Source organism: Arvicola amphibius, chromosome 4 (genome assembly GCF_903992535.2).
Source record: "Arvicola amphibius chromosome 4, mArvAmp1.2, whole genome shotgun sequence".
Classification (NCBI taxonomy): Eukaryota; Metazoa; Chordata; class Mammalia; order Rodentia; family Cricetidae; genus Arvicola; species Arvicola amphibius.
This window is the reverse complement of record NC_052050.1, coordinates 23734958-23755049: the sequence shown is the minus strand read 5'-3', so window position 1 is coordinate 23755049 and position 20092 is coordinate 23734958. Positions and strand designations below refer to the sequence as shown.

The following is a 20092-nucleotide window of genomic DNA, read 5'->3' as shown; positions in this document are numbered from 1 at the left end:
CTGATTATTTTTGACACAGAATCTCTCTGTGTAGTTCTGGTTATCCTGGAACTCAGTACATAGACCAGCCAGGCCTCAAACTCACAGAGATTCACTGAGTCTGCCTCTTGAATGCTGGGATTAAAGGTCTGTGCAATGAGTTTGAGAAAGAAGGTGGGGACCATAATCTGAAGGCTAGTTTACATAGCTTAGATTTTATTTTGAATATGTTAGGAAGAAGTTTTTTATCAGAGGAAATGCATGTTAAATTGTGTTATCATCAGGCAGTGGTGGCACATGCCTTTAATCCCAGCACTCAGGAAGCAGAGACAGGCGGATCTCTGTGAGTTTGAGGCCAGCCAGATCTATAAGAGTTAGTTCTAAGACAGGTTCCAAAGCGACAGAGAAACCCTGTCTCAAAAAACCAAAACAAAACAAAACAAAAAACTTCCCCCATAAAACCCCCAAACAAACAAACAAACAAACAAAACCCAAAAATGTGTTATCAAGTCAAGGCAGGAGGATTGTAAATTTGAGGCTATAATGGCCTACATATCAAGGTGGAGGACAGCCTGTGCTACATAGTGAGACTCTTGGTGCTCGGGAAGTAGCCTAATGGTAGACCCCACCACATTCATTACCCTAGGAAAACTCTTAGTGCTAAGAATGTTGCCCAATGGTAGACTCTACCACATTCAATATCCTAGGTTCAATCCTCAGCAGGAAAGAAACATAATGAGACATAACAGGCAAAGACATAAATAAATCTGCTTTTTTATCCATCACCTTTTCTTTGGGGGGGGGGTTCAAGACAGGGTTTCTCTCTATGTAGCCTCAGCTGTTCTGGAACTCCCTCTGTAGACTAGGCTGGCCTTGAATTCACAGACATTTGCCTGCCTCTGCCGCCCAAGTGTTGAGATTAAAGATGTGCACCAACATGGCCTGAGTCATCACTTTTTTAAAAAGTGAAATGTTTCAAGTTGACAGAAAAGTAAAAATAGAATGAAAAATATAGTATACAAATCAAGTAATTTAGTCAAAGTTTTATATCTATGTTTGCTTTGGGGTTTTAAAATAAATAAATATTAGAGATGTTGAGCTTTTAGTTTATCAATTCCAATCACTTTCCCCAGAAGAATCACCATCTTGGATTTAGAGTTTGTCCCTGTCCCTTCTATGTTGTCAGAGAAATAACCAATAGGAAGTAGATTATCCTAGTTTCTGTGGTGCTGGGGATCGGATCGAACTCACTACCAGCTGAGCTACATCCCACCCCTCCACGACTTGTTTTATGTATACTTTTGAACGCTACCTCTTCTTAACATTTCATTTCTATACAATATTATCTTTGAAGTGAAGGTCTTTACCTGCTTTGTTACAGACAACAGTCTGCATCTTACGGGAGAGATTAGTCAACTCACATAAGAAGTTATAAACACGGTGGCACTCGAGTTCATCCCAACCTGCTGTTAAGGTCTGAGGAAAACAGAAGAAACATTGCACAAGTTCAGACACAGATTGGAAGGGTAAGCCACTACTTCCTAGGAAAAACAGGCTGTTTGTAGTACACGACCTATGTGATGTGCAATTTTTGCTCTCAGTTCACAAGAAATCTATATAGTCACAACCTAGAAATTCTCCAAAATCTTGCTTCTTTTTGATTAGAAGAAAGTCTTATTTACTTACTTACTTATTTACTTATTTATTTATTTATTTATTATTTTTTTTTCAATATAGGGTTTCTTTGTGTAGCCCTGGCTGTCCTGGAACTCACCATGTAGACCAGGCTGGCCTTGAACTCAGAGATCTGCCTGCCTCTCCTGAGTTCGTGTGCCACAAATACCCAGAAAATTTTAAAGTTTCTATAATTTATTTTTATTGATGTGTATGTGTCTCTGTGAGGTTATGTCGCAGGAGTGAAGGTGCTTGTGGAAGCGAGGAGAGTGGAGCTACAGACAATTGTGAGCTGCCCTGATGTGCTGCTGGGAACCAAACTTTGGTGTTCTGCAAGAACATCAAGTATTCTTAGCTGATCTCTATAGCTTTCTCAGTTTCTATCTCTCTCAGCACTGTGCTATGAGTGGCCTCAAACCCTAGCTCTGCCTGTAGAAGTTTGAGTAATGGGCTCTAGTCCTGGTTTTGTCAATCAGTTTTTAAACTTAAATTAAATCAAACTCTAAACTAATTATTAATTATTTTTTGTGTATATGTGTGTGTGTGTGACCAAAGAGCCCACACATACAGCACAGAAGGATGTCAGGTGTCTTCCTCTACATGCTCCTATTTTTTTGGGACACTCCCTCACCAAACTTAGAACTTGTAGTTTTGGGTTATGCTATCAGCCAGTAAGCCTCATGGATGAGATTACAGGTCACTATGACAATGGGAGCTTTTTACTTGGGAGTGCTGGGGATTTGAACTTACAAATCAATTACTTTCACCTACTGGACCATCTTTCAGCTTCTGTGGCTTCGTTTTACAGTAGACTGTCTAAGACTTTTACACCTGCCATTTCGATATTGCTTACAACTGATAATGCTATTATTTTAATATGGCAATTGATTATAACTTGCTTGTTTTTTAATAAGTGAAATAAAAACAGACAAAATTTAATAACTGTCTGGAACATATAAAAATATACAAACATATAAAAAGTAGATTTAAAAAGCATACAATTATATAAATTCATTAATCATGTACTTTATTAATTTGTTTACTTACTTTTTACTATTTATTTACAAGGTCTCACTATGCAACCCTGACTGACCTAGAAGTCATTAGGTAGACTGGGCTGGCCTCTGCCTCTGCCTCCAGAGCACTGGGATTAAAGGTGTTCGCCACCACGCTTAGCCTCCCATATAAATCCTTAAGATAACTGGATTTCAGTGGTTTAAAAAATAATCTTCTGGGACAGTGAGATGGCTCATCAGGTACAGTGCACTTGAGGGAGCACAGCTCCTACAAGTTGTCACTTTTACAGTGACACAAATACAAACTTTTAAAAAATTTAGATTTTACTTTATGTGTATAAATGTTTTGCTTGCATATATGTATATGTACCGTGTGTGTGCCTGATGCCCGAGAAGGTCAGAAGAGGGCTGTAGGACCTCCTTCAACTGGAGTTGGGATGGTTATCGGTCACTGTACGCATACTGTGAACTGAACCTGGGTCCTCTGGAAGAACAGCCAGCCCGTATCTGCTGATCATCTCTCCAGACCTACACACATCAAAAATAGTCTTCAATCCCAGCACCCCACGATTTAACTTTATTCCTTCTAGAATGAGAGAAATTGCTAAGCAGTGATTATTTCTGGTGACAGGAAATCAGAGGATGGGAGACAGGCCTGGGAGGAAGACTTTTTACTTTAAATATTTTGTTCCTTTTGAATTTTACATGAATGCATATCTTAATACTTAATCCAAAGATAGATAGTACAACACAAATGGAAAGGTAAAAAAGTGTTTTGTAAGATTGTCAGTAGGGTCCTAGACTCAGCTGGTGGCTGGCAGCCTGGGCTACAGCATAAGATTTTCAGGTACAGTCCTGAGGGATGTGGTAAGAGCCTAAGGTGGCTATAAATTTTAATTAGATAATTCATGAAGACTGCTTAGGACAGTGTCTGGCACATAGTATAAAGCTTAAAATGACACTTTTAACTTTTATCTGTTTAAAAGAGATTAGTAAATATTACTGAAATAATAATCTGATTTCTAAAGTCACATTCCAGGAAACTAGTCCATAAATTTAAACTGAAAATACTCATAAAAAAGCTGGGTGTAATGATGCACTCCTCTAATCCCAGCACTTGGGAGGCAGAGGCAGCAAATCTCTGAGTTTGAGGCCATTTTGATTTACATAATGAGTTACAGGACAGCCAAGGCCACATAGTGAGGCCAAGGCCACATAGTGAGACCATGACTAAGGAAATAAATTACAAACACATGCACACATCTGTGCCTTTAGTCTCCTCTATGGCTAGTGGCTTGGGTTGTAGGTCAGAGATAAAGTGCTTACCTAGTATGCCTAAGGACCTACGCTCAATCCCCAGGTCTCTCTCTCTCTCTCTCTCTCTCTCTCTCTCTCTCTCTCAAAAGATTTAAGTATATTTGTATAAAGTAAATAAATGCTAAACATTCTCACTGTTAAAAAAAAGTCAAATATACTCGTAACAATATTTTACAATGTTATTTTGCTTTAAGATTGCTAGAGCTTCTATTAATGTACGTAGGAATTCCATACTCTTCTTGTTAACAGTTCAAAATCATTCTTTCATTAAACAATGTACCTGTAAAAATATGCCATAACATGGTAATCCTAAACATTGCAAAGGAGCTGAACAGCCGCTGAATTTAAAACAGGAAACCTATAAAGAGAGCAACTGTTAGTGAATCTATACAATAACTTCACACTTGGTTTACTGGAGATATCTTTTTGTTGTTTGTTTTTATTTTTTGAGACAGGGTTTCTCTGCGTAGCCCTGGATGTCCAGGCTGACCTTGAACTCAAAGATCCACCTGCTTCTACTTCCCTCTGCTGAGATTATAGGCCTGTGCTACCATGCCTGGCAATGGGCGGTACCTTGAGACAGGGTCTAGCTTTTATTATAAAAAGAAACTTTGCAGCATTGCAGAAAATCTCAACAAATCAAAATGCAGAGGAACAAGGAATTCTGTGGTATCCAGCCCCAAATGATGTATCTCCAACACAATTCCTGCACCAAATCTGAAATCACCTAGGGAGAAGGGATGGAAAGACTGCGAGAGTCAAGGAAACAGAAACTCTGCTGTGTTTCCTAGAAATATCAGGGAAGCCACACCCATGAAGTCTCATCAGCATGACTCTCTAAGTAAGACCTGAACAAGGAAGACACTAATAGACAGGCTGACAGGGAAAGGGGAAATCGCATGGGACCCCAAACCTAGACAAAAAAGGCAACTAAGGAATGCTAATAGCAAGAGAAATAGCCTTCCCCAGGGAAGAGGCATCCAACTGGTTATCCAATAATGAGTGGTCAGCCCTAAAATAATGTATATACAAATAAATAACAGTATATGGACTGAGAAGGCTATATTTATATATTTAAGAGTGTGTGTATGTGTATATACAACAGAAGAAAAAGAAGGCATGAATTTGAGATAAAGAAGGGGGTATATGAGAGGGATTGGAGGAAAAAGGGGGAAATGACATTATATTTTAACTTATTAATAAAATTATTAATAAAAAAATTAGTGCTGGGCATGGTGGGCACAACCTTTGTCCCAGATCTTGTGAGGCAGAGGAAGGCAGAATTCCCTACATCCATGTAATAACAGCTGAGGGTGGTAATGCGAGCCTGTAAACCCAGTTTGGGGATGGGTTTGGAGAGAGACAGGTGGACCCCAGGGCTTTCAGGTCTGCCAGACTAGTGAGACAGCAAGCTGGAGCTCCAGGTTCAGCAACAAGTGTTCCCAGAACATAAACTGAAGTCAAGTGTGGTTGCACACACCTTTAATCCCAGCACTCGAGATGCAGAGACAGCCTGATCTCCATAAGTTTGATGCTAGCCTGGTCTACATAGAGTTCCAGGCTCCCCAAGGCTACATAATAAAACCCTGTCTCAGAAATAAAAATACCCAAACCAAAAAAAAAAAAAAAAAAAAAAAACCCAAAAAACCCAAAAAACAAAAAAACCTCCCCTCCCAAAACAATAAAAAAAAACCCTATAAAGTTGAGAGGCTGGAAGAATGGCTCAGCAGATTAGAGCACTTGCCACTCTTTTTTTTTTGTTTGTTTGTTTGTTTTTTTTGTTTTTCGAGACAGGGTTTCTCTGTGGCTTTGGAGCCTGTCCTGGAACTAGCTCTTGTAGACCAGGCTGGCCTCGAACTCACAGAGATCTGCCTGCCTCTGCCTCCCAAGTGCTGGGATTAAAGGCGTGCGCCACCACCGCCTGGCACTTGCCGCTCTTGTAGAGGACCTGTACTCAGATCTCAGAATTCACATGATGACTCAACCATCCATAAACTCCAGTTCCAGGGAAACCTTTGCCTTCTTCTGACTTTTGCATGCACCAGGCATGTGCATAGTACACACATATACACTCAGGCAAAATATTCATATGGATAAAAAAATCTTATTAAAAGATGTAAAGTGGTGCACCAAGTTTGGTGGCACATACCTTTAGTCCCAGCATTTGGGAGGCAGAGGCAGGTAGAGCTCTGTGTTTGAGGTCAGTCTCAATAACAAGAATAAAAATGTCGAGTTTTCTGACACCAGCTGTGGTCATGACATTAATATACAGGCATGTATACACACAACAACAACAACAAGAAACACTACACACACACACAATTTCAGCCTCAGGGTATAATTCAGTTATAGTTATATAGCATACAAGAGTACAAGAGGTCCAAGGTTCAATCTCAGCACAGCAAAACGAAACAAAATCCCAAATCTTTATTGTTTAGTACACTTACATAAAGATTTTAACATTTAGAAATTATTTCATTTTAATAAAATACCTAAATCTTTAGTTTATTTTTCCTTTTAAATCTTAATAAAGTTTAAAAGAAAATCTCCCAGAGCAGGCAAGCTATAAATCTCAGCAGCTGAGGAGGAGAGGAGAGAAGGAAGAAAAGTCATGCCATTTAAGTTGGCATGGAGGTCAGCTACATGCGGACAAACAACCAATGGAGGGCAGCCAGCTTCAGAGAAAAAGGAAGCCCACAGGATTCAAAAAGCCTGCTGAGGCTCTGCCCCACATCTGGGAGAGAGAGACAGAAGAGGAAAAGCTGTACCTATCTGATTCCTCAGCCAACTCCATGGTGGCTCATAAGGACTGCTTTGCTTTACTTTTAAGACAAGGTTTCTAGTAGTCTAGCCTGGCCTTGAACTGTGATTTCCAGATCCTCAGCACTGCCTCCTGATTGCTGGGATTATAGGCCTGTGCCACTGTGCCTAGTTTAAGAGGTGCTAGGGACCAAATTATAAGCAAACAATCTATGAACTGAGCTGTTTTACCAGCCCCTATGTCACCCTTTTTGTTTTGTTTTGTTTGAGGCAGGGTTTCTCTGTGTAGCCCTGGCTGTCCTGGGACTTTTTCTGTAGACCAGGCTGGCCCCACACTCATTCACAGAGATCCTCCTGCTGGGGTTAAAGGTGTGAGTCGCCACCAGCCAGCTTCATTTTAATTTCTCTCTCTCTCTCTCTCTCTCTCTCTCTCTCTCTCTCTCTCTCTCTCTCTCTCTCTCTCTCTCTCTCTCCTCTCCTCTCTCATCTCCGGTCTTCTCCTCGTCTCTCTCTCTCTCTCTCTCTCTCTCTCTCTGTGTGTGTGTGTGTGTGTGTGTGTAGATGTGCAGAGGTGCCTGAATAGACCAAAGGTGTCTGATCACCTGCCAGTAGAGTTACAGAAGGTTGAGAGTTACCCCACTAAGGTACTGGGAATCAAAGTTAAGTCCTCTTCAAGAGTAGTATGCACTCTTAACCACTGAGTCATCTCTCCATATGCTTTCCCTAAATGTACAAAGTTATGATAAGCTTTAATTTATAAATCTGACATTTTTTAGCTGGGTAGTGGTGGCACACTCCTTTAATCCAAGCACTCAGGAGGCAGAGGCAGGAGATTCTCTGTGAGTTCCAGACCAGCCTGGTCTACAGAGTGAGTTCAAGGACAGCCAGGGCTACACAGAGAAATCCTGTCTTAAAACAAAAACAAAAACAAAAGAAAAAACAAACAAAAAATATGACATCTTTTGGCTTCCATTGGCACACATAAATAGAAACACACACTTACATGTAGTTAAAAAATAAAATAAATCCTGTTTTTAAAAGATAGGTTTGGAGCTGGAGAGATGGCTCAGTTAACAGCACTTGCTTTTCTTGCAGAGGATCCAGGTTTGATTCCCAGCATCGACATGGTGACTCACAACTGCCTGTAGATCCAATTTCAGGGGATATGATGCATTCTTTTGGCTTCCATGGGCACCAGGTACACACATGATGCATATGCAAAACATTTATACATATAATAATTTTAAAAAATAGGCTTATAAATAACATATGACATTAGTGATAAGTTATCTTTACTGGAAATCAAGAATGTGAACTAATTCTGATATATAATCTTACTTCTGAGAGTATCTTGTGAATGTATTTTAGTCTGTCCTTCGTGGGAAGCAGCAAGGTGCATCTTTTAAATAGTAGACCTGAGAAAGGAAAGAGACATAAGAAAAAAATGAAATTAATTAAATTTATCAACAGCATAGTGTAGCAGGCTTTCTTGGACTGCCAGCCCCCAAATCATGACACTGTGACCTATTATTAGTTATGAATGTTTGGCCTTATCTTATGCTTGTCCCACTACCTCTTAAAGCTTATTTTAACTTGTTTCTCTTCATCTACATTTTGCCTCAGGGCTTTTTACCTTTCTTTCATTATGTTTTTCTTACTTTCCTGCTTCTTCCTGTCTGTCTGACTTCTGGTAGCTAGCTAGCTGCCTGACTGGTCCTGGGCATCTCCCTCTCTTTCTCTCTCATGTGCACTCTCTATCTCTCTCTCCCTTAGATTCCTCCTCCTACTTTTCTCTCTGCCGGTCAGCCCTGCCTATTCCTCTACTGCCTAGTTGTTGGCCATTCAGCTTTTTATTAAACCAATCAGGTACCTTAGGCAGGCAAAGTGAAATAGCAACACATCTTTACATAGTTAAACAAAGGCAGCATAAACAAATGTAACACACCTTTAGATAGTTAAAGTAATATTCTGCAACAACCTAGTACAATGTTTCCTTAAAATTAAGTATGTTGGCCAGGTAGTGGTGGTGCATACCCTTAATTCCAGCACTTGGGAGGCAGAGGCAGGAGGATCTCTGTGAGTTCAAGGCCAGCCTGGTCTACATAGTGAGTTCCAGGACAGCCATGGCTGTTACACAGAAAGACTCTGTCTCAAAATACCAAAACAAAAAAGTTAAGTATGCTGTATCACTGTGGACTATGATTTAGTTTTTACACAAATATTTTGGAGGAAGGATTGAAAAAAATATATAATCCATGACAACCACCAAGTGATGCTGATGTTCTTCTGTTGTTGGCAAAAGTAAAAAACTTGTGATACAAATAATAAGACACATGTCAGAGTATTTGATTTAAAAAGAGACAATAATAAGGCATAAGGATATACAGGAAAAAGATTCTAGTGTCTCTTGAGATTAACCTAATGTCAGCAAAGGAAAACATTATAAAAATTGTGTAAAATACAGGAAGAATAGGAAGTTTTTGTATTTCTTTATTCAAATATAAAAATTTAAAGCCAGCCACACTGAATCTCATAGAAGAGAAAGTGGGAAGCACACTTGAACGCATTGGCACAGAGAACCACATCCTAAATATAACCCCAGCAGCACAGACACTGAGAGAAACAATTAACAAATGGGACCTCCTGAAACTGAAAAACTTCGGTAAAGCAAAAGACATGGTCAACAAGATAAAACGACAGCCTACAGAATGGGAAAAGATCTTCACTAACCCCACATCAGACAGAGTTCTGATCTCCAAAATATACAAAGAACTCAAGAAATTGGACACCAAAAGATCACATAACCCAATTTAAAAAAATGGAGTACAGACCTAAACAGAGAACTTTCAACAGAAAAATCTAAAATGGCTGAAAGGCACTTAAGGAAATATTCATCATCCTTAGTCATCAAAGAAATGCAAATCAAAACAACTCTGAGATTCTATCTTACACCTGTAAGAATGACCAAGATCAAAAACACTGATGACAACTTATGCTGGAGAGGTTGTGGGGAAAAGGGAACAGTTCTGCATTGCTGGTGGGAATGCAAGCTGATACAACCCCTCTGGATGTCAGTATGGCGATTTCTCAGAAAATTAGGAAACAACCTTCCTCAAGACCCAGTAATACCACTTTTGGGTATATATCCAAAGGATGCTCAATCGTACCACAAGGACATGTGCTCAACTATGTTCATAGCAGCTTTGTTTGTCATAACCAGAACCTGGAAACAACCTAAATACCCCTTGACTGAAGAATGGATAAGGAAAATGTGGTACATTTACACAATGGAGTACTACACAGCAGAAAAAAATAACGACAGTTTGAATTTTGCAGGAAAATGGATGGAGCTAGAAAACATTATTTTGAGTGAGGTAAGACAATTATCACATGTACTCACTCATAGGTGGTTTTTAAACATAAAGCAAAGAAAGCCAGCCTACAAACCTCAATTCCAGAGAATTTAGACAACAATGTGGACACTAAGAGAGACTTATATAGATCTAATCTACATGGGAAGTAGAAAATAGAAAAAGACAAGATCTCCTGAATAAATTGGGAGAATGGGGACCTTAGGGGAGGACTGAAGGGGGGAGGGGAGAGGCAGGGAGGGGAGCAGAAAATGTAGAGCTTGATAAATATCAATAAAAAATGTAAAAAAAATTAGGTGGGTTGTGGTGACATACACCTTAATCCCGGCACTCAGGAGGGAGGCAGAGGCAGGCAGATCTCTGAGTACAAGGCCAGCCTGGTCTATAAAGCTAGTTCCAGGACAGCCAAGGTTACACAGAAAAACCCTGTTTTGTAAAACCAAAAGAAGGAAAAAGATAATAAAAAATAAAAATGTACGATCATAGGACTGGAGTTACTGCTCAGTGGTTAAGAGCCTGCCTGTTTTCTCAAAGGACCACACGGTGCTCACAAACTGTAATGCCAGTTCCAGTGGATATGATGCCTTCTTGTGGTCTCCAGGAACATGTCATGAATGTGGTACATGGCCACATATTCTGGCAGAAATACCCATACACACAAAAAATAACAAAATAATTTAAAAAATCATCCAGGAATAGTGGTGCACGCTTTTCATCCCAGTACTTCGGAGGCAGAGGCAGAGGCAGATTGATCTCTGTTCGAGGCCAGCCTGGTCTACATACTGAGTTCCAGGCCAGCTAGGGCTATATATTTTCTGTCTCAAAATTTTTTTCTCTTAAATGTCATTAAGTATTTAAAATTTCAGAGGTCAGAAGTCAGTTTCAGTTTTGCTAACATAAATAATACAGATTGGATTAAATACTTATCTCTCCCCAAAGATCCACAGAGTTATACTTTTTTTTTGACAGAGTTTCTCATACCTTTTTTTTTTTTGACAGAATTTCTCTATGTAACCTTGTTTGTCCTGAAACTAGCAGTGTAGATCAGGTTAGCCTTAAACTCATAGAGATTTGCCTACCTTTGAATCCGGGTACTGGAATTGAAAGTATGCACCACCACACTTGGCTTTATTTATCTTTTCTATGTATGAGTGTTTCTTTGACACACGCTATGTTCACAGGGCATTGGATCACCTGGAACTGGAATTACAAACTGTTGCAAACCACCATGTGGGTGCTGGGAACCAAACCCAGGTCCTCTGCAAGAGCAACCAGTGCTCTTAGTCACTGAACTATCTCTCCTTCTCTAAGATTTTTCACAGGGCATGTATGTTAATAAGGTGTAGGATTCTGTTTCATGACATTGAAAACAATTAAAAAAAACTTCTAATTCTCAGTAAGATGCTGTTTGAACTATAGTGACAAGAAGTGTATAATTTATTTCCCCTAAATAGTTTGTTTTCTTAAAATGGCAATACATTGTTAACATTTCTGTAAGGACAAATGGCATTCACTAAAAATGGTATGTGTGGTAGGGGAAGATACTCTTGAATATCACCACTTTCTCCAGTTTTACTCCTTACATAATATAACCACCACTTCTCTACATTTACTCTTTACATAATAAAAAGCTTATATAATCCTGAAAATCTATAGGAATCATTTAATTTTAGAAGTTGCTATGTTTGCGTAACACATGACCAGAATTGAACTTTAAACATAAACCCTCTTGCTTATAGGAAGTATTTTCAGTGTTTGGCTTTAGTCTGCATTCTTTTCCCTTCGTGTTTTGGCATTGTGTCTCATGCTATATCATAGCTGGGACTGCAAGCTAAAACTGCATAGTGCTTGCCTTTTCTACTGCAGATTTCCTATTTTTAAGGATTGCAGTTTACCATAAAACCTTACTGTTTATCTGACTTTTTTTTTTCTAAACACAGGTACTCTTTTTCAGAGACAAATTTCTTTTAAGTTCTCCTAGTAAAATAATGTCAGATGCACCATTCTTTCCATATTGGCCATCTGCTCTGTTCAGTAGAAAATGCAAATTAAATTTATAATCCTCATAGTTAAGATTCTGAAAAATGTTATTTTAATATCTAAAAACAGGAACAGATCAAATAAGAAGGAAAGCATGGGAAAATGCTGAGTGAGTCAAACATTTACCAAAAGAACCAGTCATAAAGCAGGTATCTACAAAAACCTGAACAGAAAATTAAAGCTAATATATTGATCAAACCTTTATTGGAGATTTGGTATTAAGGTCAATATTTATATATTTTTAATTGAATTAACCATGTAATTATTTTTTGTTTTCAATGTGGTGCTGAAGATAGAACCTGGGGCCTTATTTATTTATTTGAGACTATCTCAGGTAGCCCAGGCTGGCCACATATTCACTATGTAGCTAAAACTGGCCTTGAATTTCTCACTCTATTGCCTTCACTTCCACAGTGTTATGATTAATAAGCTTGAGCTAAAAGTTAGGCAAGTACTCTGCCACTGGATTCAATTCCCAGACAATATCATTGGGTTTGATAAAGCAGTTAAGACTTGGTCAGTAAAAAAAAAAATTCCTTTAGACCAAACCTAAAAAACAAAACAATCATCAAGTACTTGCCATATTCAATTCCAGGCTTTACCAAATCTACTTCTAAACACTGAACCAACAACACTGTATTCAGACGATTTTCTTAAAAAAATTTACTTATTTGTCTATGTTTTCCCTGTATATGTATGTATATATGCACGTGCGTGCGCGCGCGCGCGCGCACACACACACACACACACACACACACACACACACACACACACACACACACACACCTGAGGCAATCAGAAGAGGGTGGTGGATCCCCTGGAACTGGAGCTACAGACAGTTGTGAGCTGCCATGTGGGTGCTGAGAACTGAACCCAAGTCCTCCAGAATAACAGTCAGTGTTCTTAACTTCTGAGCCATCATCTCTCCAGCCCAGACTATTTTCTTTCCCTCTTTTTTCCTTCCTTCCTTCCTTCTTTTCTATTTATTTATTTATTATTTATTTATTATTATTATTTATTTATTATTTATTTATTTATTATTTATTATGTATATACAATACTCTGTCTGTGTGTATGTCTGCAGGCCAGAAGAGGGCACCAGACCTCATTACAGATGGTTGTGAGCCACCATGTGGTTGCTGGGAATTGAACTCAGGACCTTTGGAAGAGCAGGCAATGCTCTTAACCACTGAGCCATCTCTCCAGCCCCCCTTCCTTCTTTTCGTTGGTGCAGTTGGAGACTGACTTTAGGTTCCCATTCCATGCATGCTAGAGCATGCTCTGCCACTGAGTCTCTCTAAATTGCTCAGGTTGGCTTTGAACTTTATAGTACAGGCAGTGCTCAAATTTACAATTCTCCTGCTTTAGCCTCTCAAACAGCTGATATTACAGGCCTATACCACAAGCCATATTTGAGGAATTTGCATATTATAATTTTTGTTGCAGTTTGCATTTCATAAATTACCTAGAGCTCTGTAGTGCTCCCGTAGATGAGTATCTTCTGTGCCAGACAGATCAAGGTTATGAAAGTTCTGGATTAAAAGTCTTCTACTTCCAGATGAGGTTGAGATATAATTAATTATGTGCTGGCTGACTGTTTTGGACACCATGCTTAACATGCCAATATCCTTCACTATCAAAAAAATAAATAAATTTAAAACAAAACCAAAGAGAAAAACAAATAAATGTATATAAAATATGGGTGCAAATGATTTAATTCACTGTTAGTATACTCTATTAATACTCTATTAACTTAGGTTAACTCACTAATAATACAAATGACTTAAATACAGAAGATCACCATTACTACAGTCTATTAACTTACAAATTAACTTATCAAATAATGACCCTAGCCAGGTGTTGACTCTCAGCTGTAATTTCAGCACCGGGGAGGCTGAGGGAGACAAACTGTCAGGTGTCTGAAGCCAGCCTGAGCTGTAGAATAAGTTCCAGGATAAGCCTGGGCTATGAGTGGAAAGCCTGTTTCAAAAAAAATAAAAAAATAAGGAAACCCAGTGCTTAAAACAGTCTTAACATTGTCTTAAACCTCGTTCTCATTAGAAACACTGGGAACAACAACCGAGCTACCTCATTATTACTATTCAGATAATTTAGAGGCGGTGGTAGTTGTTTGGGTTTTGGCGGGTTTTTGTTGTTTTGTCATTTTTTTACTCTGTGCAGCCCTGGCTGTCCTGGAACTCACTCTGTAGACCAGGCTGGCCTCTGCCCTTAAGTGCTTCATTTAAGGATGTGCGCCACTATTTGCTGGGTGTCGATTTTTTTTTTTTGAGGCTGGGTAAGTCTTGTCTGTCCTGAAGCTTTCTATATAGACCAGGAGGGCCTGACACTCAAAGAGATACTCCTGCTTCTGCCTCCCAAGTTCTGGGATTTCAGGCATGTGCCACCATGCCTGGCAAGGCTTTTGTTTATTGACAGGATTTTGTTATGTAACCCAGGCTGGCCTGATAGTGTGATCTTGCCTTAGCATCCTTGGTGCTGAAACTACAGATGAGGGTTGTATCCTGCCTACAATTTTTTTTTTTTACAAAATTTGAATAGTATCACCACGCCGCTGGCTGTGTCTTGTAGTCTCCTAAGTAAACTTTTCTGTAGAAAAAAAGTGACAGAGAGGAGAGAGACAGAGGAGAGGGAGCAAGAATGGTGGAACTTTACACGTAAACTTAGCTAAAAGACAGAGAAGTGGGTGGTGGACCCTTAGAAAAATAAAATCATTATGAATGTTATCAGCATTCTCAAATGGTATTAACATAGCTGAAATAAAGAGGAAATTATAATATTCTAATAGCTTATATAACATATTTTTATTCCCCAAATCTCACCTGACAAATATCTTAAAATTATGTGGAATATTTCCAATGGTAAGACTTTAAAATTTCCAAGCGTAGATAAGAGTTGAGGGTCTAAATCAGGGGTGTTGAAAAAATATCTGGATTGGTGGTTAGTACGTTTACATTTCTGGTTGGGTATCAAAGTTAAACTGGTATTTACTCTAGACGCCATCTTTTCTTATTCCATGAATTTATCCTGGTTAGAAAAATAAAGTACAAGACACAAAGAAAAAAAATTAAGACAATGAAGTAGTTTCTTTTTAGGTTGGGAGTCACACTTTCTCTTCTCCCCCTCCCCGCTTGTGTTGCTGATCAAACCCAGAGCCCTAGGCAGGCCAGACAAGCACTCTACCAAGTGAGGTCCAGCTCCAGTCTAAGGTGCACACTGTGATGGGCACACCTGCCTGTCCACATTAGAAAATACTATGATGTGTAACTGTGGTACACCTATCAGGAATCTACTTATCTATCTTGGCATTACTTGATAAAACTTTTAAATCCTTAGCATCTTTTGGTATCCTATCTATTTTTTGATAGAATAAGACTTTTAGTAAGAAATTAAACATTTAGTCAGTCGGTGATGGTGCACATCTTTAATCCCAGCACTGGGGAGGCAGAGGCAGGTGGATCTCTGTGAGTTCAAGGCCAGCCTGGTCTACAGAGCAAGTTCCAGAAGACTTCAAAACTACACAGAGAAACCCTGTCTCGAAAAAACAAAACCAAAACAAAACTAGGTGTGGAGTCACAGAGTCACATGTTTGTAACTTCAGAGGTGGAAGCTAACGGATCACAAATTCAAGGCGAGGCAGGGTTGTTGAGACCCTAAGTGTAAAACAAACAAAAAAGACCTTTCGCAACCTGAATTCACTGTCCAATATGAATTTTGTTAAGTATGAAGAAACATGGTGGGAGAGGAAAAAGAAAAAAATTGACATAAAATATATTACAGCAAAAATATAGTCAATAACTATAGGGGATGGAGTATAGCTCAGTGACTGAGTAATCACCAAGTATTTCAGCCCCTAGGTTAATCTCAGCCTTACAAAATTAAAGCAACAAAGCCCAATAATGTAACATCTATCATCAATATATTTCGATTACTCTCTTTTTGTTTTGTTTTTGAGACCAGTTCTCTCCCTTAGCACTGGTTGTCTTGGAACCTCTGTGTAGATCAGGTTGACCTCGAACTCACAGAGATTCACCCGCTTTTCCTTCCTGAGTGTTGGAATTAAAGGCATGCGCCATCAGGCCTGGTTTACTTTTACAGTTTTTTTTTTCCCTCCTCAGACAGAGTTTTTCTGCGTAGCCCTGAAACTCACTCTGTACACCAGGCTGGCCTTGAACTCAGAGATCTGCCTATTTCTGTCTCCTGAATGTTGGGATTAAAGGCCTCTGCCATTAGGCTGGTTTACTTTTACAACTTTTATAAACAAAAAATTAAAATATTAATGTAGCTTTAAATATTTTAAGAAATATTTTTATGCTTCATTAAAATTGTGTACTGACAGTCTTCTGTTACAAACAGTAAAAACAAAACAAAAAAGAGACATTTTAATTTTAGAGCAATTTGAACGTACCCCCTTTAACAAATTAAAGCTGGGAGTAATACTATTACCAACTGTGTACTGAATAATACACAAATAAACAGTGACATTGAAGTTTTGGAAATATCCATTCAGATCAATTATCATTATTATTGTTTTGGTTTTTCGAGACAGGGTTTATCTGTATAGCTCTGGATCCTATCCTGGAACTTGTTCTGTAGACGAGGTTGGACTCGAACTCACAGAGATCCACCTGTCTCTGTCTCCTGAGTGCTGGTATTAAAGGCCAATACGGGACAGATCAATTACTTTTTAAGGAGATTTGAGAATAGAGTCTAACTATGTGGCTCAGGTTGTTCTCAAATTTGATAAATTCCTGCTTTTGTCTTCCAAGAACTGGGATAAAAGGTGTATTACCACTGCAAGCATCTTGCGTAAAATTAAAGTTAAAAGTGTAGAGGATCTCTAGCTAGTAGGGTGGGGATGGAAAACATCCCAAATGCTGCCCTCAGCAGCGCCAAGCTCTCCAGACCCCGCCCAAAGACAGCCCACCAAAGGTTAGCTCCTCCCCAGGGGCTGTGCATGACCACGTCTACAGGGTATTTAAGACCTGGTTGCCAGTCCCCACATGTGATTTTTCTCCCGTCTTTCTGAGGGTTACCTGGGAGTTGCTTTGCTCTGTTTATTAAATTCAGCTTGATTAAAAAAATGGCTTGATTGGTTTATTGCATCAGTGGAGGATACCCAATTACTATAGACGCAATACTTAAAAATAAGGTTACACAGGAGGAGAACAATACATTTTCCTCCTTTCTAGAATTTGTTAGTAACAGTATAATCGTGTGCCAATACATCTTTTTCTATAAGAATATGTATTTTAGTATTTTCATATAATTCCAAGTGGAAGAATTTTGACTGAATTAATCAGCAATATTGTTTTTAAATTTTAACTTTTTGTTTTGTTTTATTTTTTGAGAAGGGCTTCTTTACGTAGCCCTAGCTTACCTTGAATTCGCTCTGTAGACCAGGCTGGCCTCAAATTCACCAAGATCTGTCAGCCTCTGCTTCCCCAGTGCTGGAATTAAAGGTGTGTACCACCCCCCCCCCGGCTTAATTTTGACTTTTAACAGAATTTTAAAGTATTTTCACTATAACAAAATATAAATTTGACTTACTTTCTGATTTGTGCCTCTTCCAGGAACTCTACCCTAGTAAGGTTAGGGTGGGATTTATGGGCCCTTCAAAGGGTCATTGACCGCCTCCTCCCAGGGGGCTTTATCATCTGCTAATGGTGTAGACATATGTGTATGTATAATTTTTCATTTAAATCTTTGAAAGACTAAAAATAACGGCCCCAGTTATTTCAAAACTTAAGTCTCGATCAGGCGGTGATGGCTTATCTTTGATCCCAGCACTCATGGATCTCTGTGAGTTCAAAGCCAGCCTGGTCTACACAGTGAGTTCGAGGCCAGCCAGGGTTACACAGAGAAACATTGCCTCGAAAAATCCCCAAAGGTTTAAGTCTCTTATTTTCCTCACTCAGACCTATTTTAGAGGTGGAGGAGGGCAGGTTTTTCTGAAACACTAACGGTATCCACCAAACTATTTCTCATTTCCTCTTAGCCTTCTAGGGTATGGAGCTCATAAACCCAAACGACAAAGGGTATTTTTTCCCCCTTTTGGATGGCTGGCGTCGAACTCTTGAATCTCCTGTCTGCCTCACTCAGCCTTCGGCAGAGCTAGGTGACAGGCCAGCTCGTCCCACCCACTAAGGGGCGCGCGCGGGGGGGGGGGGGGGGGGTGTCTAGGGCCTGGACTTCGTTCCTGTCCCCCCCCCCATTCCCTTCCGGAGGGGGGGGGTAAAGAACCCAGCAAAATACCGGGATTTGTCTGAACGTTCCGATGTCAACCCTAAACGTCTGTCTCTAAAGAGGTCTTCTAGGGGACCACAGAGGAAACTGGCCAATACGAAAGCCAAAGAGGAGGCGCTGAAGAACACGGAACTATTTCCACAGGAAAGTATCGGGGAAGATAAAACACTCTTTACCACAGGTCTTGACAGTTTTCCGGCTACAGTATCACAGGAAAGTGGGATTTAGTCGTCTGCACTCTCCATCCTCAGACTTCACAAAACTTAAAAAAAAAAGAAAAAAAAAGAAAAGAAAAAAGAAAATCTCCTCAGGGTTTTCCCGCCAGACAACAGGGGAGGATCCCGCTCCGCTCCGCTCCGCCCCGCTCCCGAGCTGCGTTCTCAGCTCTCGGGCGCCCCCGGCGCCTCAAGTATGTTTTAGAATTCTCCCAGGAGCCCCCGCGGGCGGAGGCCCCGCCCCCTCGCCAACAGCGGGGACCTCGGCCGGGCCCGCCTTCCCAGGAAACCCCCGGAGGCCCCGCCCTGCAGGAACGCTCACCGGAGGCTCCCATGATGCCCTCCGCCGCCGCCTGGCGCGCTGGCCTCGCCGCCTCGGTTCAGCGCCCAGCTGCGGACCGTTATGGAGGAGCGAAGGTGTCGAACAGGAGTTCAAACGTGGGAGCGGCACATGCCTACCGCTCCACTTCGTTGTTCTACTTCCTTCTGCCCCCGCCCCGCGATAGACAGGGTTTCCCTGTGTAGCTGAATGTTCTGGAACTCCCTCTGTAGACCAGGCTGGTCTCGAACTCACAGAGATCCGCCTGCCTCCCGAGGCTTGCGCCACCAACGCCCGGCCTCCGTTTCGTTCTTTCCACTCGGTTTTAGGGCGGTTTTCGATTTCTTCTGCCCTCAAGTCAACAGGGTTTGTCACAGAGCTTTTCTCAAAGGTTGTTGGATGCCAGGTGTGATGGCACATCCCTATAATCCCTGCACAGAGAAGATGGAGGCAGGAGGACTAAACCAGCCTGAGCTATCTGAGAGCCTGTTTCAACCCCTGTACCCCCCAAACATTGTTAAGTTCTCATGTATTTACAGATCCTGTGGCGGCTTCTTTCTTTATCTTTCTTTCTTTCTTCCTTTCTTTCTTCCTTTCTTTCTTTCTTTCTTTCTTTCTTTCTTTCTTTCTTTCTTTCTTTCTTTCTTTCCTTCCTTCCTGTCCCGCCCCTCTCTCTTCTTTCTTTTCCTCCTCCTCTTCTTTCTTTTCCTCCTCCTCCTTATTTATTTATTTATTTATTTATTTATTTATTTATTTATTTATTGAGACAAAAATCTCCTTTGGTAGCCTAGGTTAGCCTGAACCCTGACTCTAGCCATTTAGAGTACTGAGATTATAGGCCCACACCAACACTCTGGATTGATTCATTGTCCGTGGAAGCCTTAGACACAACAGAGAATGATACATATGTTTCCTGCCATAAGGGAGTTTACTAAAAAACTATCTCAGTAAAAAGAATGAACAAAGTAGCTGGGTTACAGAGGAAATAAGGCAACAGAGGTGGGCATGTGTTGGAGGATGAGCTAGGAGAGATGGACTGGATTATAAAGGTCTCTTTGAGGAGGGTGATAATTTGAGAAATTGATGGAGAAGGCACCCATTGGGGACAGGCTGAAGGAAGATTGAAAAGAGTCTCCT

At 40.2% G+C, this 20092-nt stretch overlaps 1 protein-coding gene across 5 annotated transcripts in view; it reads right to left on the bottom strand.

The window, feature by feature from the left end:
- Fbxo47 (F-box protein 47) overlaps nucleotides 1-19071 on the bottom strand; it is a 28928-nt gene extending 9857 nt beyond the window's left edge. For 2 of the 5 annotated variants that reach the window (XM_042054999.1, XM_038328239.1), the window contains exons 1-6: nucleotides 18598-18695; nucleotides 14998-15202; nucleotides 13623-13790; nucleotides 8085-8161; nucleotides 4267-4344; nucleotides 1347-1455 (exon numbers count right to left, since the gene is read on the bottom strand). In XM_042054999.1, coding sequence (XP_041910933.1) covers nucleotides 1347-1455; nucleotides 4267-4344; nucleotides 8085-8161; nucleotides 13623-13790; nucleotides 14998-15178 — 613 coding nt within the window. In that variant the 5' untranslated portion in view covers nucleotides 15179-15202; nucleotides 18598-18695. Of the gene's footprint in view, nucleotides 1-1346; nucleotides 1456-4266; nucleotides 4345-8084; nucleotides 8162-13622; nucleotides 13791-14997; nucleotides 15203-18597; nucleotides 18696-18958 lie in introns of those variants that run through there. The other 3 variants (XM_038328237.1, XM_038328240.1, XM_038328238.1) reach the window with 3 other exon arrangements.
- Between the last annotated feature and the right edge of the window lie 1021 nt (nucleotides 19072-20092).